This window comes from Calliopsis andreniformis, chromosome 3 (genome assembly GCF_051401765.1).
Source record: "Calliopsis andreniformis isolate RMS-2024a chromosome 3, iyCalAndr_principal, whole genome shotgun sequence".
In the NCBI taxonomy this organism is placed as follows: domain Eukaryota; kingdom Metazoa; phylum Arthropoda; class Insecta; order Hymenoptera; family Andrenidae; genus Calliopsis; species Calliopsis andreniformis.
Window position 1 is genome coordinate 7871439 of NC_135064.1, and position 23629 is coordinate 7895067.

Consider the following 23629-nt stretch of genomic DNA (forward strand, 5'->3'; position numbering starts at 1 on the left):
AAAAAATGTTCAGATCACTTTTCACAAGACAATCACTTTTCTGGTATTCATTTATTAGAATAGAAGTTAAGAGAATTGACAGTTTATTTATACAGGGTGTCCCAATTTTTTCGCAACACTTTTCTAGTGTATTACTTAAATGTAAATACTTTATTGAAAAATTATACCAACTGCTTTCTTCTTCAATACTACCATAGGCATAAACTGTTAACTTACAGCGTTTACATTGCAATTTTATTTCAGGATCTTGTTCGTCTTTATGAATACAGAATCGACATTTGCGGAAAATTGAATTTATTGAACTATTGAATTAATTGCAGCAAATGAATCGTATAAAATCATAACAATATTTTACAGGGTACTAAATATTATTCGTTTCAACAAAAAACTACAAATCAAGAATCTCAGCATGTTAATATAAAGTTTGAGTAAACATATAGAACAGAAATTGACCAAATGTTCGTGGTGATCTATGTAACGAAACACCAGTTCGTTGCTATTTCCAATTTTTGTTATAACTTTCTAATAAAGCATTTATAGACTTCTCGTTTATGATATTTCAGTCTTATTTTTATACATAGCACACATTTATGACGTTTGTTCGAAAAACTGTAGAATACGCTCTATAACTCCGCAGAGTTGCACTCTATATTGGAAAACCCTACGTGCTCGACAATTTGCTAATTTATATATCATATTCATTATTGATAATTTTGTTACATTTTCAAGCTTTTTATTTATCTATTTCTTTCTATGGAAGAACTTAGAAAGACAAGTTTCAGCGCATTGTTAGTTGCTATTATCATACTGTATAGCATTAAATTTATATTGCATTTTCAAAAAAATCTTATTAAGGCCTTAATTGAAATCTAGAATATAAAATTTATATTTTCAGAAAGTAGAAAGAGCATTAAACATTACTTTATATAGACTTGTATTTGTTATGCTTATTGTAAATAAATAAATAAATTAAAAGAACTTTTCCACTTAAAAGTAAGGGTTTATAAAGACACAAGTAGTATTGAAGTTGGAAACTTTAAACACCAAAATCTCGAGAACAAAAACACGTGACTTAAGCTTACCTTATAGCTATAGATATCTGTAACAGGAAAAGACACCTGCTACTAAGAAACCTTCTGTTCAAATAACAAAAGTTCGAATACTAGGATATTCGAATAATGTGCTCGGATGCACGAGGCTTTTCACTACAATTGCCAGTTAAGAATGAAGTAACAAGTACCTTCATTATAATGCTTGCATTGTACTCGACATTACGTTACACACTGTGTTCTGAAGCAAACTACTGAAAGTGTATATACTCACATAACCATTCTCGCGTTAAACCTTGAGAACGTTCCACACCGTGTTACGACTCTGAACGATTTACTGTTTATTTAAAAGGAAATTGCATCGAGTGAAAACAAACAAAAAATGGATTGCACAGAAAGATTGCACCAGGGGCCTTTGATGATAAGTTGAATTGAACAAATACTTTTTTCACGTTGCGCTTCATTAAATGAGTAAATATCGACGTCCACGTGCTTAGAACAATTTATGTGCTTCTCTGTACGCAAATGTATGAATGCATGAATAAGAGGGGGAAATATTATCTTCTGTCCTAGAAAGTGCTAAAAAGATGGATAGTTTGTAATTGATATGTCCATAAAGAAACTAATTAAGTTTGTCCTTAAGCTGTCTAGTTAAGGTAATCTGAGTAAGTCTTCTACTACAACTTTTCCTAGTATTAAAACTTAGGATTGGTTGAAGCTCTGTGCATATATTTTCTTGCAAAACCGTTTTTCTTCCTTCTTGACTTATCCGCAAATTTATCATAGTCTTCAACGTCCATGTTGACACCTGTTAATTAAACGCTAATACTCTCAGATGATGAACGAAGTTTCTACAAACATTCTTTTTAATCTGAACTGTGTTCGCAGATCCATGAGTAAAGGGGCCCATGCATGATCTATACTATTGTCAATATTTTTCGATATAGACAATAATATCATTGAGCGTTTGCAGTTGAAGCTCAATATCTAAAATCAATATTCACAGTTTGCGTTCAATTGTCTTTCCTCATTAAATCAATCGATAGCCGCACGATTCGTGGAGACGTTTAGTCCTCTCACTCAGTCTTCATGTTTGTTCATCCTCCACGGCAAAAGAAAATAATTTTGTCCGTAATATTGATCGCGTGTAGTCTGAAAAAGATTGAAGCCGATTGACAACATTACTGTCAATATTATTATCAATTTGAATTAACAATATTATTATCCATTTGAATTAACAATATTATTATCCATTTGAATTGACAATATTAAGCAACAATATCATTGTCAATATTATTATCAATTTGAATTCACAATACTATTGTCCATTTCAATTGACAATATTAAGCAACAATATCATTGTCAATATTATTATCAATTTGAATTGACAATATTCATGTCAATATTATCATCAATTCGAATTACCAATATTATTGTCAATACTATTATCACTTTTAATTGACAATATTACTGATCGTGTGTGGGCCTTTAAAGTGATGCCATTTTATTTGTTTCGACTATTCACACTCATAAGTCGAAGATTATTGTGATATGTTAGAGTGCACTAAAGTATTAACTATACTTCTAGTTCCAAACAGAAAATGAGAAACCGATGACCATTTCCACCATGTGAACTTTAGGAAAGTTCATTTGAGAATACAAATCCATTTGGAACAACTTGCTTCAAAGGTCATGTGTCATAAGTTTTTAAAGAGTTTCTCACTTCTAGAAGCTGAGGGAAACCAGACTTTGCACTTGCATAGCTGTCATTCACTGATATGATAAACTGTTATACAAGAGTATAAACAAGTGATAAATGGATCGTACTGGGCCAAACTAGTACTGACGCTTTTCTTAAAATTATTTCTTGAATAATAACAAGTGTATCTGTGAATCCCAGAATCACAGTGTATTAAGTTCCACTTTATTATAGACCACTATTAAATTACAGCTCAAATCTAAATTGATATTTAACTGTACTCTTATAGTCATTACACCAGATAATATCAGCTCTGAATACAAAAGCCTGTGAATAATTGATACCCGATTAAACAAGAGTCTAGTATATTCGAATTCAGCTAATATATGCTATTAACACCTAAATGCAGTTAAGTCTGTTACATGATTTCAGTTAATTATAAATAAAACCTGCAAATAATTTTTCTTTATTTTTTGCATTACAATGTTCCTGCGCAAAATCAAATTCTGTCTGTAAATTCAATCAGTACATGCAGTAACACTCAAAATCCAAATTTCGTTGAAAATGATAATACGTGGTATTAGAATGAAGATATTGATATCTTATACGAAGGGGTCAAGTCATTACCCCTTATTATACTATCATCACCGCGAAATTCCACAGATTCTTTGCAACAATATTAAAAAATTGCTGAATTTACGATACGATCTGAGTCAGTTTGCAAAGTGTGGAGCAGCTAGCGTGGGTTACGAGTCCTCTGGCAAATCCTAGGTGATATTATTTCACGCGGGAGTGCAATGCGTTCCGCGGCATACACGTACATGCGTCGAAATCACCGTTAAATTTCCTGAGGGTCTCGTAAATTGTTGTCAAGCGATCCAATTTCCGAAAGGGCGTCGGTAGCTTCCAGGGCTGTCCGCGTTTCGAGCCTCACTTTCCAACTCGTTCCACTAACGCTGTTAAGATGCGGGTGGTGAAGGATTTAGTCATGAACTTTGTTACTGCAAAAGTGTTAGTGATTCGCGCACTTGAAACTTTATTAGAGTGGAAATGCAAGGTACATTGAGGTTAGAAGAGCGTTTTGTAAACTATAACTACAGCTGTTTGTGAATAATATTTCTTATTGCGGATAATGAGGGCATGATGTTCTATATTCTACATGTGTAATCGTTAATGATGCACTGTCGCAGCGTCGCTCTCGCCTCATTTGCATCAGACGACTTAATAATCTCAACAGACTTAGTCGTCATATCGACTGTCTTACTATACTCAATTACGATAGTGTTTGTAATATTAATTTTTCGATTTCAAATTGTTTCTTGCCTACAAAGAAAGTAATTTTGAAGGATAATTGTAGACGTTAATATAAGGTAAAAATCAAGAATCTTCGTTTATGAATTATACGTAAGCATTTAGAGAAAGCAATGACTCTGAGAGCCACTAATGTACCTACTTACATCACCAACCAATTATAGGTACAGACATACTTGTACATTTGGCGAAAGCTAATTAAGATGTTCGTATCTCTGATACTACTGATATGTTTTGTATGTTCAAAATCTTTTTAGTAACATGACGACTATTAATGAATTTAAAATTATAAAGTGACTATCACAATTATGCGATGTAAATTCGATTAAGAAATTGTAAGATGAAATGAATCGTAAAATGAGAGACCAGTGTACAAATTCAGAAAAAAAACGGTAGATTTATTTGCAAAACACCTGAAAGGAGATTCAAGAAAGACCATTAAAGAAACTCACTGCTAAGCTACAATATTTAACAATTTTTATCTATATTTTCCGCATATAACTTACATTTGTTTTTTTAGATATCGATAATATTCGTTCATATCAAGAATAATATTCACTGAGGAGGAAGCTTTTATTGAAAATGAGATATGAATGTTTTAATAAAGGCCGATCACTTTTAACAAAGTGCTCAAATAGCTATGAAAAATAATGTAAGAGAGTACTTGTTTCAGAGAAGGTGGATTTTACAACGTTCGATCTAAAAATAGTGGATATAATAGTTGCTACTCTCCGTAGACTAATTCCACAAACATTAACTATGATTCTGTTCGATTTTTCAAATATCAGGCAATTTTTGCCAATTTTTAAATTCTTGTAATTCAATAATGGCCAATCCGCGGCTCGCGACTTCTTTTAAACATTTGCTGCAACTCCCAGGTCCACATTATTAAAATTAATTTATAATACGCTTATTCTCTAAGAAAGGTACATCTTCTATTCTACAGCAAAGTTAGTAGAATGAATCTCAAGTCAGACAAAGTAAAGCCAGTAGAATAAGTTCCAATTCAGATACATTTCACTTGAATTTGGAGAATCTTCTCAACAATCAATTACTCTAAAACAAAGTCTCGAACGCAATTTGGTTATTCTTGATTTTTATTCTATTTTGACGTGCAGAATCATCTTTTAAGATTTCTGATATTTGTTATTAAATTACCTGTACTACTCTATAAAATCTTTTCAATGTAGGGTGCAGTTCTCGAGTATTTCTGATAAGCGAAATGTGGCTCCTATCGTAACAAGGTTTGGCCATCACTGTTATAATTAACTTTTTAAATTTGTTTTTTCCTCCTGTAGATCACACACAGTAAAATGTTCAAATCCCCAAACCCTGAACTTTGACATAACAGCTGTTTGTTAAAAAGATTGGACAAACTGATATACACGACAGCGGATCGGTTGTTATTGTGCAGGCATCCCAATTCTCTATTTTAGAGAATACAGAATAGCGTATGACTAAAAAATGAAGCGTTATCTGGCACAGATGTACATAAATTTTCCACATACATATATGTACATAAACTTTCCCATTTTTTCTCCCCGTATACCAGGAACAGAGGTTTTTGTGCTCGGGGGAATATCGAATTAGGATGCCAAAGTTTGCATTGGATTACCGATCCAGTAAACTCCACTTATTCACAGTGATTGACGTGATCGTTCACACTGAAACAATATGTTGAAAACTGATTACTCGGCAATCTAATCTATTTATTTCGCAATCTAATTCCCTCGAAAACTGTTTCATCGGATTTGCTTGTGTTGATTGAATTAAACAGGGGAACGAGCAGGGTGGAGCCGAGCTGACTAACACGCGAGTTCGTCGAACAACCGCGTAACTTGTGCGCTTTTTCTGTCGGGTGGGTATGCCACGTTCGCGTGCGCACGTGAATGACGCTCGTAAATCAGGCAGGTGTAACAGGCGACGACGACGCAAAACGCGGCACGATACACATTCCATTCCGTTACGTGCTCGTCGTATGTAAACGCGAAAACCACGGGTGAGTATCGTTTTTCTAGCCATCGACGCGATCTTCCGCCCACTCCTCCTCCCATCCAGAGTAAGTACCACTTTTCCTTGGAATGTGAAATCACTCTCGTGAAAATAGATGTGAGAAGCATTTTATGGTAATAAGGAACTGTAATATTTATGCAGCTAGCATATGCGGGTTGTTCTTGAAGCTGCTCACACATGAATGAGTCTCAGATAAAATGTATTAATGAGGGTCATTCATCATGGATTCTCTACGTCACAAGGTAGCTACAGTTAGTCACGAAGTATACATAAATTCAGTGTTGCGTAAAATTTATAGAAAAAATGTTTCAAATACTGTTTTTAGCAATTGTCATTCTATAGTTTAAATAACATCGTATTTTAAATAGGAAATGAAATTTTGTTTAATACAATTTTTGTAGTTGAATAATCTAAAGCACGAATTATGTAGGATGTTTTTTGACAGTGAAAATAGATCTAGAAGAACGTTAATATTACAATCGAAGAATTTGTAGTTGCAAACTAAATTTCTTTTTTAAACAAAATAAAGTTTTTAATCCTGTTTTTTAATACAATTATACGTATCTTTCATTAAATTTCTTGACGAAAAAGTAGTAGAGATAATTTTTTATCGTAACGAATAAATAAAAAGTAAATAAATAAAATATTTCAAATCTAAGTTTCAGTCTTTTTAGTGTCCATTAAATAAAATATTACTTTAAATATTATTTTCATAACTTTTTTGTACACGTACAATCTAAACTAAAATAAAATAGACTATTTACTATTTGAAATAATATTTTACCCAGTTCTGCGTAAACTATATTACAAGGAACTTCACTTAAACCGAGAATACTGATTTTAATATAAGTTTGTGAGCACGTAGAGCTTAATGGGTTATACGTGGACCAATATTTTGTTGATGGGTATCTTCTTTGAGGGAGTGAAAGAAATACCCAAAGTGTTAGCACTTTTCGTATTTCAAATTCAATTATGTCAGGGAATTTTTGTACAACAGGGTGATACAGTACGAAAAATTAAATATGTCCTACATGTGAAGTTTTGCTGAGTTTTGCAGTATTACAAAGGTATATTTCAAAAAAATGGAAAAACCCTGAGATTATGTGTCGATTTCATCTACTTAACTCCTATTTTAATAACAAAAACTGTTATCTTATGAAGAGAATGGAGAAAAGTGTTGACATAAGGGTCAAAGTGATATTCCACTAAAAAAAAATTGTGTGATATATGTGTAATTCCTTATACTCCACGTGTGCGCAAACTTTCATTAAAACCAGAATTTTCGGACTAGGTGACATGTATAATGTATGTAGCATTTTGTGACTGACTGTCACCATTAAGCAATTAATGGTTTGGTTACATTCAAGTGTATTTTTAGTAGCAGATGTGTCAACCATTGTGCTGCACAATTGTTTGGTGTGGAAACGTCGCGAAGACGACTACGCATAGATTATCACTGTCTGAACGCGTGATTATCAGGCCTGAAAGCATTCATTTGCATTTCTTTTATCACATTTGCGATGTGCCCCAGCTCAAGGCAAATTGCATTCTAATTTTACGCTAAACAGCGCAGCTAGTTACGTCAATACACCCAATAAATTCTTTTCCTGATAAAGCCCGTTCTCGTCGTGCTTTAAAGAAAGCTTCATTGTTGTGGAAATTATTCGTTCACCAAACGCAGCAAAACAGAGCATACAAAGAAAATTTTCACTTTTTAAACTCGAACTTGAAATGGTTGCGAGCCTTTAAGTTCAAAGCACAGTCATTGTAATACAACAATGATGCACTGTATCTTTTTGAACATATGCAACTGAAATACATCCAAAGGTCCTTGATTCAGTCATTTACTGAATAGAAAGAAAATAAAATATGTACATCTGTTTAGTAGATACTTTTTTCAAATTCTAGTATCAATTTTAGTGACGTAAATACACTCTTATACATACTTCACTTAACTTTTACTTTTCAAATAATTCTACTGACTACAACTACTAACAAGGAACATTATCCAATATTAGAGATATGTGGGTATCCGAGCCTTGGTTAGAGATAGATATGGTCGGGTAATGGTCGAGTTAGGTAAGCATTTCGAAAGTGTGTAAATTGATCACAGATAAAAATAGTACATGTAGACTTTTATTGCTTTTTTATGAAGGATAATACGATGTAATCGGAATTTTTACAAAGTTATAGATGACGCTAATGTAATTTAAATTACCTACTTCTATTTTTTTTTGCAGAAAACTTGTAGTAATATAATCTCTATTTAATGAAAACCAGTCAGTATAAACAACCATGTTAATGAACGTATACTTTATCCAACATTTGTTAAATTTTTTACGGGTGAAAATCAATGTTAATTATTTTCAGTTCATTAATTATTACTTTATTTGTTGCTAAGATTGTTGGACGTATAAAGTACTTGTACTCATTTTTTAGGTATTGTTAACATGTATCGATAACAATCCATTTAAAAAAGTTTTTGTTAACGTAGGGTAAGTGTACCTAATATTGGATAATATCTAATACTAAATATATCTTTAACAAATGAAACATAACAAAGTGACCAAATTGCAAAAGTAAAGAGGAGATTCCCTGCTATCGCGTTTGCAGCTTGGCTGCTTTGTTGCATTTCATTTTTTAAATATATAGCTAATGTCCAGTATTAAGTACTCTTACTCTACATATACGAATGTTTTAATTAAATTCCATCACGTATTTAAATATAGTAGTGAACCCGAAAAGAATATAGTGTAACAATATAATATTTCGGTTTTTCCTACAAAGCTGTCTTAAATCTTGGGTTTTATTTAAATAAAATATTTAGCAAATATATAGTTACTTAAATAATGTATCATCTTATTTAGCCACATATTATTTTTAAATAATTACACGTTATCGCAAATGATCCTTCTTTCAACTATTTCGTTACTTGTGTATTAAATGAAATAATCTTTTATTTCTCTTGCTATTTCATATTTATATAAATGTTTCCTAAAATAACTCCTAATTACGTCAATATTAATAACTGCATCAGAGATAAATATTCTCGCAATGTGTTACGTACACGAATTCAGGCACATACATACATGTACTTGTATTATTTACTTGAAAATATTATTTACAAACATGTTTGCAGCGAGAGCAATTGTGAAATAAAACACGGTTACATTTTAAAAATCCAGAACTCTGAATTTAACAATTTATTGTAGTGAAATAGAAACTAGATCCTTTAATTAAAATATTAGGTAATTTCATTACAACCTCTTGTGATAAAATTACCTGTTATTTTACCTGAATGAATGAATTTAAATAGAAAACTATTTTAAAGCAATATATTTGTTTTTAATTACGTGAAATTTGTTTTTAAAATAACAATATAACGTAGATAATTGAAATGATTCTTTATTTCAAAATGTTGTTCTCCATGTTTGTTCAAAATAAAATTTTGTACTTATAATTGAAAATTTGAAATAAAAAACTTGCAACAACTCAGTTCCAAGACCTGACGAGGGCATGGAGCCATAGCTAACAAGGCAAAAATCGCCGCAATCTAAGAGGTAGTACTGTAGCAGTGTACGGTAGTGTAGTTCTAGTCCCAGAGGTGTATTGATTCCACTGCACAGGTACCTCTTCTATCCGATCACATTTAGCTGTTCCATTAATTTTTATGCAACGCAGCGAAAAACTGATGCCAAGCATGACTTCAGGCAATTCGTCGGTGCAGTAATGGTTCCATTTTTTGCGTCCTGTTGCGCGCTGATCAGTTCCTGCTCTACACGTCCGTTCCATCGGCTCTAGTATAAATATGTTACGTGTCTCGTGACCGTATCGAGCGCAAAAACCATGAAACGACGCACGTTCCAGGTAGAATTACGTGAATATACGCGAAACGATTCACGTGTCAGTGCATTTTTTCGCTCTTGGTTACGAACCTGGTCTCGTGTGTTCACACTGATAGTCGGAAATCCGGACGGTCCTATGACGTTGAGTAGAGACACGTAAAAATTGTGATCCTCTCTCATTTTACGCGCAACAGATCAATCTCCAATTTACGAAACTTTTTCAGTAAAGCTGCGTTATCGTGTTCGTTCGTTATCCCGACTGTTTAAACCTGAGGTACACTCCTCTTAACTCTATGTAATCGTATTACTGTTGCTGCATTCCGATACTCTCAAAATCCTTCAAGACATTCATAGCTTTAACACTTAACTTTTTCGGTACTGGCAATGAGTAGGTAGTAATACTACCTCTGACAAAAAGTTTTCGGTTAAACGCTGGAATACGAAGTTATTTAAAAATATTGTAATTTTTGAAAATGTAAAATACTACCGTACTAAACCCATCTAATTTTGTCATATGTTTTATATACATACGATAGTATTTTACATTTCAAAAACTAAAATTTTTTACAATAATTTCATATCGTTGTACTTGGCCAAAACCTTCTTGCCGAAGGTAGTATACAAAATGGTTCATCTAACCAGGTCATAAATTTCTGTTCCTATCATGAAGATATAAAATATATCTTACATGGAATTTACCATTACATTGCAAAGAATAATTCTTTTTTAAGTTCAAATCGTCTGTAAATTATGATCTTGATGGACACAAATTATGTGCAAAAAACATCTATTACTTTTAAAACTCCCGAAAAGATAACCTTAAAAAAGTATTCTTTCCAACGTGTATTAGTCTTTTGGTACCATTCAGATTGCATATTAGATATTTATTATATTGTTATTATATTGTTACAGAATCTTAGGTGATCTGGTTTAAGTGGACCATTCTGTATATTGACCTAATAAGGTTAAATTCCAGATGGTAGTCTTTGTGTCAACAATTATATGCTACTGCTGTGAAACTTAGAGTTACATAGAGTTTCTTTATGTAAGCATGTTCCACAAATCCTTCGCGGGTGACTGATCAACTTACTGACTAAATCCGTCAAGTTTCTTTTTGCGGCATGTGTGTTAAATAATCGAATCAATTCTTTGACAAAGGCTGACCCATTTTGGGAACATAGTTCAGAATAATCAGAACACTATTACATAGCTGCGACACAGTATCCACATGTAGCTGGAATTATGCTTGCACTATAAACGACTGATAGACAGGCAAATCGCTCAGTGTCCCAGCAAAGGTGATATCCCTCCATTTATCGGCAAACAATGCAGACTGGTCAATGGAGCGTATCCCTGTTTTCCACCTGCGTCACGGGAAAGATAAGAGTCTGATTTAACTTGTAAATCACTATTGTAACGCTGATCAATTGTGCTCAGCACGAACTGAACCAATAAATGCTAGGAATGACATAATCTCTGGCTTTTATTCGCAGCGTTGCAAATTGGAAGGAGACGTGGCGTAGTCGCGTTGGAATTATCAGAGTTTCCTCTCCTTTGCCTCATCTTTTGATCGAATGGAACTACTGTACTGAACTTGCCATAATTAGTTGCATTCACTCCTATAAACGAGAATTCGAAATTCCTAACTTTGAGTTTAATTGATACGTAGACATATTGCTAACAAGGGACGCTACTGGAATGTCCCGCACCGATTTCTTTTGTATTTTTAATAAGTTGTGAAACACAGAAATCGAAGAGACACGTATTTTTTATGGATGCTCATTAAGGTTCGAAAATCATTATTTTACCAATGCGTCGATTTGTTTCTATAAATATTAAATATCTGGAAAACAAATTGTGTTTAAGAAAAAGTGCAGATTATAAGTTCACTTCATTGATAGTTCGCCTAATTATCCGTACTGTTCCTAAAACACTATATATTTTTGAAATATTTCCTGTTTATAAAGGCAAAACAATGTATTGGTGGAGTAACGATTTTCTATTTTCAAGGACCCTTTCACTCTTTAAAACTGAAATTAGACACGTATGAAAAATACATGTCTCTGCGATTTTTGTATTTCACAACATATTAAAAGAAGACAAAAATCGGAGCTGGACATCTCAGTAGTATCCCTCGTAAGTCAGAAAAGGAAAGGTTAACATCACATGGTATAAATTACATTAATATCTACAGAAGAACTTCATGAACTAGCATCATTTAAAATCATCTGGAGTCATGACAGTTTCAAATAGCGGAATGTTTCATGTACAATGTCTCACTAATGGCGTCAGTATTCACTTCACTAAATACATCCTTCAATCCCTAAAATAACCTACTATCCACGAAATATCAATCTCATAAAATTTAGGCTTCACTATAAAATCAAATTACTGTCATAGAAACCTCTATTTGTAGTAAATTCGGTAAATAGTGTTTTTCTAGTAAAACTTTAATGCATCAATGGTCAGGATTAAATATATCTCTACGAAGGTTAGGTAATTCAGTTGAAAGGAAAACATTCTTCACTCTCGCATCACTGTTACAGCTTCGAGTTTATGTCTCTCAGGGTTAGAGATGGCGAGCATCAATTTAAATTTCATATTTTCGTCATTCTAGCCAGCGTGATCTCAATTGCAAATCACCGCTCTTTCAAGAGGCATATGCTCTACCCTGCAGACGATTTAATGAGCTCCGCCCCCCTGGAGATTAAAACTTTCGTTTGGATTGCTCACGAGGCTCATCGATTCGATCGTGACCTCGCCAGCTCATAAATATGACGCTGATTTCCAGAATTCTGACATCTATTAGCCTTTGGTCATTTGTCTTCTAGTCTTTGCCAGTCATGCCTTTATTCTCTAGGGTGAAATTAAGTATCCTTATCAAAAAGAGCAGTAGGCTATAGCATTCGTCGGAAATAATTGATACAGTTCGAAGAACGTAACAATTAGTTTAATTTGAAATCTCATAAAAGAGTATCAGAAAAACTTTTTCATATCATTGTGCTATATTCCAATAAAAAGGTGTCACAAGTAAAAGATTTTCAATTTTCATTTAATTGCGTGGAGTATTTTCTAATACACAAATAGACCATCAACTTTAATTTTGGGTAATGGGATTTTGAATAAGTTTTAGCTAATGTAGGAGTGTTTAAAAAAGTAGGCATTTTTTTAAGAATTCTGTTTTCAGCTTCTGATAGCTTATTTGCGGAGATCATTTATTTCTTATGTGATATTCCAAATAGTATAACATTATTCTCAGATATAAAAGATAGAATAAATGTTTCCATGTTAGATGAAATCGATATGAAAATAGTTTTATGTTATCCATTTTTGCGTAAGATATACTATAGCATTTTTATGTCAATTTTTTGTCGAATATGAGATTTCAACGATGGACGAAACACAATGAAGTCCACTCTGCGTGTGACATTTAATCGGTGCCACCTACTCGACCTTCTGTCATTCTTCCACACTGTTGCGTCCGACAAGGATCATTGATATGTCCCATGATATCATGTTATTTTTGCATTTCTCACGTGACTTGTTACCGACATATTGTAAATTAAATACACATTATCACTTTGAGTATGTTAAAATATTCCTGTCCTTGAATTATTTGGTGTAGAAGTAATAGAAAGCAGTCAGTTGCAAAATGTGTGGAAACTGGGTGAATAATGTTAAAAACGAAACTGTAGTCAATAGTAAATAGTGATATTTGCTTCTATTTATACTAACAAAAACCATTCTGTTTTGTACTAACAATTCACAAGCGACTATTTTTTTAGTTATGTCATTATTACAGAAAATGAATGTGTTGTATCCTGTATAATGGCTAACAAGGTGGTTAGAGGATGTAGATTTGTAAATGATTAAAAGATTACACTCCACAGGGTGAATTTCCATAAGGTTTTATTGAACAACCAAAAATCAGCACACGTTATCGGACAAATTCGCATATACCTGGCTGATCATTTGGCACGTGTCTCAATATGAAGTAAATATCTTTCATAAGGAATGCTTATGCTGACTTATTGTTAGCTATACTACCTATCGCTTACATATCGCTAACATATCGCACATATTTCAAATGTGACACACCTTAAAAAGCGCGATTTTCGAATTACAACTATGAATCAGTTTGGAAAATTCACCCCAACTCATTCTAAAAATTTTATTAGTTAAGCACAAACATATGTAGAGTTTATTCAAAGAAATCTTCAAATATAAATTACAAATTATTTAAATTGTGACCAGAAAATCATCTAATTCAAGTAAGATGTAACTATTTTTCAGACATATTATTTAACTAAGATAACTTTCATTAAGTAAAATTGCTTCTTATATCAATAGGATTTATTTAATAAACAATTTTCTTCTAAGTTCATAAATAGTTTTTTGTTTTTCCTGAAGAACATACTTTTCTGAGTTGTGTCACTTTTGAAATTCATGAGAGATATGTATGTCCAATGTCCTATATCAAAGGTAACAAGAAAGGGTAAAAAACGAGTACATATAATTAGGGCACTATGATTTATAATCATATTAAAACAGGTAACAGTACTTTACGGTTGAAGCCGCTCGATACAAACCGGTTAAGGTTTCGCATCAAATGATCTATCTACATGCATGAATAATTCACATTGCATCTTTCGTTGTATAATCTGAAACGTAGTAAACAGTCGACTCGTATCAAATATTCATACGTTGCATCAAAAAATATTTTCTTATCGTTGTTCTCATCCACGATCTGGAAAATATTTTCATGATTTTCAACGAAGTTAGATAAACTATAGGTAAATACATTCTAAACCCATGAATGATACTGCAAAAATATACTAAAATCAAAAATTAAATCAAATTTTTTACTATCCATAAACTAATGAAATCGGTGAATTAAAGAACAGTTCAAGTAAAAAGTTAGCCATTTTCAAATAATCTCAAAGTCAAAGTGCATCAATTCACACAGAAAGTAAGTGGACTTAATATGAAATATGGTTTTTGGGCTTCTACTGTTCTTTAACTCACAGATTCAATGCTTATAGCTAATTGTAAAGTTAGAATTAACTCAGGCAAATACTTTTAATTCCAGACACAGTGCAGTTGATGAAGAGTCACCAGGGTCCATCCCAAAGTCGTTAACAGTTTCTCCGTCAGAGTCGAAAGATTCTTCGCTAGATGTACCATTGGAATCCTCGAGAAATATTGTTTTTCCATTAGACTCTAACGCCGCCACGGAACATCTTTCTTCGATTCGAAGTTTCGAGACGAAGCGATCGGTGGTATCTGCTGAAACAGACAGGTTCCACTGTGCACCGAAGACAGAGCAGCTACTATCGTTTGTGAGTGCAGCTCAGGATCCTCGCTTCTTAAGAGAAGGATCAATACTTTCTAGGCAGAAAAGTTTCGCGACAAAGTTGGATCCTGAAAAGTCTAACGATCGCGGGATAGAAAAGTTTAGTGAACTGGACAGCAAAGTGACTATCAAGCTACCCTCTGAAGACTCCCTGAGAACAAAGGAGTGCGAGGACTCGTCTAGGATTACGTCCAGTCCTGAGGACTTGTCGGACCAAGAAATTGTCGAAGTTCGAAAAGACAGTGCTCTATTTCTCGAAGAAGCAGAAGGGCTACCAAAGCTTCGCGAAATCCTACAGTCAAGAGGTCCTAGGATTATCAGGCCAAGAAGCGAAAGCAGTGGTTACGCGAGTAATTTGGGCACCTTTGACGAAGACAGGCGAAGTTCCTCATCCACGGATGTTCTGCAGGATCTTTCCTCGTTTCTGAAAGAGAGAAGACGCTCGTCCACTGGACCTAAACGATTGAACTCAAGGTTTATCGCTGTTAAGGCCAAGGAAAATCTCACTGAAGAGATAGTAAACATTGAAAGTGACAAAATGCCGAGTACAGAGGTACACAGAAATGTGTCCAGTGCAGGACTAGACATGTCGAATATCGATGAGATGAAAGAGATACTAAGGGATGAAGCGTCCCCTGGACAGGAAAACCTAGATAACCTGTGTCACCTCATGAAACATGTCAGTGATGGTGAGTATACTATCTCAGTAGTCTCAGTAGTACGTGATAATAACGACTATGTGCTTGGAGCCTGAAATTCAATCTGCTGCTATTGCGGAATGCAGAACACGAGATTCTAGTTGTAGGAGAAGATTCGGGTTGCCAATTTGGCAGAAAATTAGGATTACGGAAATTGAGTATTCGGGTGCATTACTAGTAAGGAGCTTATTTGAAATTGGATCATGGTATGATGAATGATAGAATTCCTATTAGAATTATCTACTTACGTTATCCAAAGTAAGCGAAGTTAACCTAAAGAAATACGTTTAAGTACTTCGAGATCTCGAATAATACTACTCTTAGCAAAAAATTTTCGATCAAACTTAACAACATAAAACTATTCAAAAATATTGTAATTTTTGAAATGTAAAATACTATCGTATGAATATAAAACACATAGGAATATTAGATGAGTATGGTATGGTAGTATTTTACATTTTCAAAAAGTACGATATGTATAACTAATTTCGTATTATCACATTTGATTGAAAACTTTTTGCAAAGGGTAGTATTTGAATTAAAAATTCAAAAATAAATATTTATTAGGAATCAATAATAAAATAATGATGTACATATGTACAAGTTTTGCAATTTAATTTTTAAATAGGACTTATATTTATTCATTTAAAAATCCTTAAGATGATTAATTTTTATACTATTAACTAGATTATCTTAAAACTGATTATAGGCTAATGTAAATTTTGTTTAGAGAATAATATACGTTAAACCATTTTCTCTATGCGTCAACGTCGGATTACTAATTAGTAGCATGAAGTGTCAATATATTATAAAAACAAGTATTACTTTCTTGTAAAACACTGCTATTCTCTTTGCTATTTTCACTTGTTACTTTCATTGTATTTAGAAATCAGAAACATGCTAATAAAATATAATAAACGAATAGTAATAGTAATAAAATATAACGAACGAATCTTTTCTTTGTCAGAAGAATTGTCCGCAACAGACAGCAACATTTCAATGAAGAGCGACCCAGATGTTTTTGATACTTCAAAGACTTGTATTTCAACGAGACTGAAGAACGTATCTAAAGATGTTATTGACATTCAAACCCTGAGTGAATCGATCAATCGTCTGTCAATGTTTTCAACGTCCAAAAATGCTTTAAATCAAATGATTCATCAACGCACTAGTCCGTCCTCCCCAAATTCGAGCGTTCGAAGTATTACCGCCAAAGAAGCTGCCGAAATCAGTGACCAATCAAAATCTAAAATTGATGTACAACAGTCTGTAACTGTAACCGGTGAATTGATAGAGGAAGAACTTATTGACAATTTTTCAATCCAAGAAACTTCGAAATACAAAACTGGTCTTCAGAAAGACAACAGCCAATTCAAGACTCTTCCCAGGTCGGTGAAGATGTATCAGTTGCTGTCAACCCAGTCAGAAGATAAAACAGACAGGGAGCTACATTCGACAGATAGGAGAATATCCCTGCAAATATCTAAACAGGACGACGCCACTCAGTCTATAATATCATCGACTGGATCCAAGAACGTGTCTTTACTCGAGACAAGGAGTATTTCAACACTTAGCAGTAGCGAAATAGGGATACATACTTTAGCATCCGCAGACATCACTGACGATCCCCCTCTGAGAAAAATATCCTCACCTGGAGATGTGGGAACAAGTCAGAGATTCCTTGGAGATGCTTCTAATGTTAGCGTGAGGCCCATTTATCCTTACTGTCCTTACTCCCCTTATGGAAGCCCCCAGGGATCGCCCAGAAACAGGAGAAGACCTCTCAGGGAAAGCAGAAGGGTCTCGATTGACAACAGACAAGGTGCTTTTCAGTTAAACCAGTACAAGCTTCTGGATACCATAGGACAGGTGAGTTACAACCTTGTTTCTACTACTTTCGTAAGGGAGACATAAATCGAAACATTGATATGGTGAAGATAAAGAGGAATAGGTGAAGATGTGATTGATAACTGTCTTCTTTCTGGAAAAATGGGGAGCAGTTTATGGAATTTTATATCTGATAAATTGTGAAAATCTATTATTTGAATAGAAATTTTTCTCCTTTCTAGAGATCAGTTATATCTATATTATTCTTCGCTGTTATTCATTCTTCCTAAACACAGGTTTTGTTCCAAGCTTTACTTCTTTAGACGTGACTAATAGGAATCATCTTTCTCGGTAATTTGCATGTTACTGTTCTTGCCTATTAAGAGGTTAGTAAGATCGCGGCAATTACAGCTGACTGTCGAGAATTGCCTCATGCCACACTTACAACGTAATATTACTCACCGAGGACGAAAAAATGTTAGCGGATCCTCTTCGACTCAGTCCCCGCTCGATCAAAGCACACAACGCCTTTCACTGCTGTAAATTATTTTAAAGAGAATCATTTACCCTTGAGAAATGTATTTCCCAGAAGTTTAAGCCGGCTGTTCACTAATATACTTTGCACTACGTATAGTAGTGTATAGTACTTCTAGTAGTAGTATAGCACCTCTAGGTTCCCTAGAGGGTGTTACAAACAAAAGGCTTGGATCTATATAGCTCATAATTCTTACTGTGATGAGTACAAAATATGTAGCCAACTGATAGATTCTAAAATCAATTCTTTCAATGTGAAATCAATTTATATCATATACATATGTGCATTATTGTGAAATAATAATACATTTATTTTTACAATTATTATTAATGTTAGCAAAGACTATTAAAATGATACAAAGACACAAACTTGTCTGTAACAAATCGAATTAGTGCTAATGGCCTCCTTCATTAAAATGAAGGATAAAATGAAGGGTAGTAAAATGACTTAAATCTTTTGGATTTCTTCTTTGTGAAAACATTTAAAAAACTTTAGTCTAGTTATCATGGATAAATAATGTGCTGAAATTATGAATAGAAAACGAGTAACTAATGCATGTTGTACAAAACAAAACATAGGATGTAAGTCGACGTATGATCCACGAAGGTAAATTTGCATTAAAATCCAAGAACGACATCGATCATCTATAACAAACGTGGAAACAAACTTTTGTATTTTTTATAAAACAATTGACTCTAGAACCAATGTTGCTTAGACATTTTTTACTCCATTTGATGAATATCATAGATTCTTAAAGTTTCAGACTCTTTTTTCTAATGGGTTGTACATTATATGTATAGCTTTTAACTATCCTTTCCATTTTTTCTACAAGTATATTTCTTTTCCTAGGTATTCTAACGTAAAATTTTGTAATGATTTATTTCAATTAACAAAGCAACACAATACAGAATTCTGCTTACGCAAAATTTTTCCAAGAAAGTTAGCAAAGAAACAGATAGGTCAAAGAGAAAATATAGTTTGCAAAGTTCGTCCCCGACGGTTGATGTCGTAGAGGTGAATTCAAGAAACCGTCTCGAGCGGTTGGGAGAAAAAAGTAACTCCTTTCAAGTGAGAACGCGTCCTTTCGAGCTTTTAAGTTTCACGTCGACGATTCAATCTTTCCTCTCTGATCGTGTCTTTTCAAACTGTACTCCAAGTTGAAATTGAATCGTCGCTACCGGGCTGCCAATGAAAGATTTGGAATTAATATTTATCGGTACATTTGTATTTAATGTTATTTAAATTATGCCATGAAAATCATACTTCTGGGTTCTTTTTTTACGGATAAACTTTAAATAAAAATTACGTTGATTTGTACAATTATATTACGGTTTTAATTATATTAATAACGAAGAAATGACGATTAAAATTTATTAACACTCTGTAACCTGTTCTTTTTACAATCCAGACCATTTTTGTTTTTGAATTTTCTCTATGTTGAGAAAGGTACAAAACCTGAGACCATAAGCAACACATGAACCGCTGATTTGTCAAATCGATTAACTTCATAAAAACAAAAATATTTATATTTATTTTAAATATAAAAATGTAAACATCGGTCAAATGTTTTAACCATACAATTTTTAAAAATTCAAAAAGTTGAGTTAATCACTTTGACCTGTGAACGGCTCATATAACAACAAAAACTATTAGATGACATTTTAGAAACTTAGAAGTATACACAAATTTTTTGGATTTTTTGAAACACAAAAATAAACAAACTGCATGGACTTCCCAGTTTACATGCGCCAGCGTTGATAAAAATAAAGTTGCAGACGAATGGTTAAAGTACATAATTAATTACTATTATGACTCATTTTATGGAAATTATAACCAGAAACAAATACATTCACTCGCAAAGCATTCTTTATTCTAACATTCTTCATAATTTAACATTATCATAAAAAAATCCAAAAGCCTTGAGAATAATTAATCCACTTAGGGTGTGTTTATCCTGCTAAAAATAGGCGCTCATAACAGGTGAGACATCAGACTAAAGCACGCCCGAGAGGTAGTACAATCGCTTTTCATGTGCAATCAGGGTTGTTATGAACTTTGTTATGATAATATTGTAAACTATAAAATTATATCAAACGTGATGATTCACGTGACCTTTTGTATGAGCTTCTTTGTCGTTGTTAGAGCGTACATCTTAATAATGGCAGCACTTGAGGGTGATCACACGGAAAGAGAAATGGAGGGGTTGGGAAGAAATGGGCAGTAAAGCGCGATTACTTTAAAGCCGTTCTCGGGGGGGATTGTTTGAGCACCTCGACGTCTTATCTTCATCATCTAATGAAGGTATAGCACTACGCTTTCCAAACAAGAAAGTGACTGTTGTATCGTAAGATTTACTTCTCTGCTTATCATCAATTTCAGCACAATCGTACACATTGGCAATACGTCCCTTGAAATTATCTGTCACAAAATAGATCATCCAACGACTAATTACAAGATATAGTTAATATGACAGACCTCACGTGTGATGAGTTTTCGAGAATAGCATGAATGAGAAGCAAAAGCATTTGTGGAATCGGTTCTTCTGTTAGTTAATGTCGAACTGTCCTTTCTTTGATATCCCTTTTCCTTTTAATTCTCGCGCATCGTTTATTTAAGTATGACAAATTAAATGAAGTGAGAGATTCAATTCTGGACATACTTCATTAGGGAAGTGTTATAAATTATGTTTCTCATCGCTCGCGTTTTGGTTTTACGGAACAAAAGCGGATGAAACATTCTGAATTCAGTTAGCAAGTGGGATTGGAGAGAATTCATCTTTCTTAGTTCAAAAAGCAAAACAACGAGGAAATTATGTTATTTGCGGTCACAAAACGTTAATTATGTTTTTGAACATTCCTTTTGTCGCAGGGTTCCTTTGGTATTGTGAAACTGGTTTACAACGAAGAAGATGAAACCCATTACGCCATGAAGATTCTTAGCAAGAAGAAGTTGATGAAGAAAGCTGGGATTTTTGGTAGAATGGCTCCGGGAAGAAAGGGAACCGTGAACCCTTTGGCTAAGGTTTACAGAGAGATAGCTTTGTTGAAGAAATTGGACCATCCCAATGTGGTAAAGCTGGTAGAAGTCCTTGACGATCCAGACGAAGATAATTTGTATCTTGTCTTCGAGTTGGTTCAGAAGGGTGAGATCCTGCAGATACCCACTGACAAGCCTTTGGACGAGGAAACTGCCAGGAAGAACTTTCGTGATGTTGTAATGGGCGTGGAGTATTGTAAGTATGATTGAATATTCGTAGTAACTAGGCAACATCAATAGATTGACTACAAAGAATAATTAAACTTTAGTATTTATTGGGTGGTTTCCTAATTCTATGTACATACAATACTATATAGGTACTCTAGGTGGAGTTCCTCCAGCTGACAAATCGAAAGATATTATATTTGAGCTATTTCTTTTCTGTTAAATATTCTGTATAAATAAAAGTTATATTTACGAATTTTTCTGTAATCGAAATATTCAAGAGAGTATTAATAAACTAGATCTATTCAACAATAATGAAGGTGGAAATGATAAAAATGGTAGGACTTTTGTCATCGATAACAACAGCTCTAAATCAGATAGGAACAATTTCCCTAGGATAAATAAATACAAAGTCTGAGTTCGAGGAACCGCTCTTTAGCCTTCCAAATCTTCAAAGCTGGGGTTATATTAAATTCTTGAGTCAGCCTTTAACACGTGTTAATATAACTTTTGCTACAAAGTCGACAAATTGTTCGTCTACTTGTGTGTTTCGAAACTGCTGATCTTTTTATTATTATGGCTACCGCAAACACACACAGGATAAGTTTAGAGAACAGATTAGGCGAAGGTAGGGTAGACAACTGAAGAAGTTGGAGAAGAGTTTTATTGGATGAAGTGTCTCTAAGTTTAAACATCACTTACAAAACTTCAACCAGTTCTCTTTCTACAGCTGACCTGCCTCGAAAGATGAGCACGCACAGTTTATTCCACAAATAGCAAACACATCGTAGTCCACTTCGCAATGATATCCTTCGCAGACACTCCACCTACATTTCGTTTCATGACTTATGGTATTAATGTCAGATTCTGAATACGTTAAGTCTTAAGGTAGCTTTAAAGTATATCAAACTCTCCTTCATCCCATTTACATCATCTGCTCCGCTGATCTCATGAAATCCTTCTCTTTACGACATAACTTACTAACTTTTCACATCTTATATTTTTCTTCCAGTACACTACCAAAGGATAGTGCACCGAGACATAAAACCCAGCAATCTACTAGTGGATAGCGACGGACGTATCAAGATCGCTGATTTGGGGGTTAGCGCTGAATTGAGGGCGTCTGGAGAATTATTATCCGGACCAGCCGGTGCTCCAGCTTTCGCGGCACCCGAAACAACCACACCTGGCGCCCATTATTCCGGAACTGTAAGTACTCCTTGCTGTATAAGGCTATCGTTTAATCGATTTTCAATTTCGGCCCAGTTTAGTTAGCACAGTCACGATGCAGCGTAAAAACTTATTGATGACACTGGTGATATTGTTTACAAAAGAACTTATAGGGCTTAAGAGCTTCACATATCTTTAAAACTTGATTTGTGCCCTTCAAATAAGTTGCTACATAAGTTCTGTTCGCTGGGATACGTCTATATTATGTAAATTCAATTTTTTAAAACAACTTATATTTATCTGGAAGTACTTATTCTTCATCATTATTTGTAACAATTTCTCCTTTATGTGAAAGTTGTATTATTTTTAGATTTTTCATTAAAAGTAGTTGTATATTTTTCAGCTCAAGAGGTATTGAAATTTTTTCTCTAAAATGGTTTGAGCGGTTGAAAAAAATAAAACTCTGTTGATACGGGTCTAGAAAATATGGTAATTGAGGAATAAGTTCCCATTTTGTTGATATCTTCTTTGTGTTACTATTGTGATTAAGTTAAAACACTTATAGTAACCTTTTTGAGTGCCTGATTACTACGAAACTAATGGAAATATCTTATGTTAGTTTTCTTCAGGTTTAGGCATTACTATTCTATATTACCAGTTTCTTAGAAACAGTAACATTATCGCAGCAACTTAATATTTTACTATATTTTTCGGTTACAGCTAATAACGACGACCTCAAACTTTCACTAAAATTAGTGCAGTTCAATTAGTTACACAGTTAACTTCAATTACAGTAAGCGTTGTTTATTGATTTTCAATTTCAGAACAAGTGGTTTCTCTCTCATCAGGCAATTACGCTTATTGATAGTCACTTTCGCCCTTGTCCTTGGACAATAAGGTTCATGTCAACAAGATGATTCATTATTTC

General features: G+C 33.7%; 1 protein-coding gene across 1 annotated transcript in view; it reads left to right on the forward strand.

Annotated features, from left to right (window-relative positions):
- LOC143177266 (uncharacterized) overlaps window positions 1–23629 on the forward strand; it is a 70022-nt gene that overhangs the window by 41611 nt on the left and 4782 nt on the right. The window contains exons 3-7 of the mRNA XM_076375129.1: window positions 5837–6058; window positions 15007–15959; window positions 16936–17837; window positions 21199–21562; window positions 22544–22740. Of these exons, the coding sequence (XP_076231244.1) occupies window positions 5949–6058; window positions 15007–15959; window positions 16936–17837; window positions 21199–21562; window positions 22544–22740 (2526 nt within the window). The 5' untranslated portion in view covers window positions 5837–5948. The remainder of the gene's footprint in view (window positions 1–5836; window positions 6059–15006; window positions 15960–16935; window positions 17838–21198; window positions 21563–22543; window positions 22741–23629) is intronic.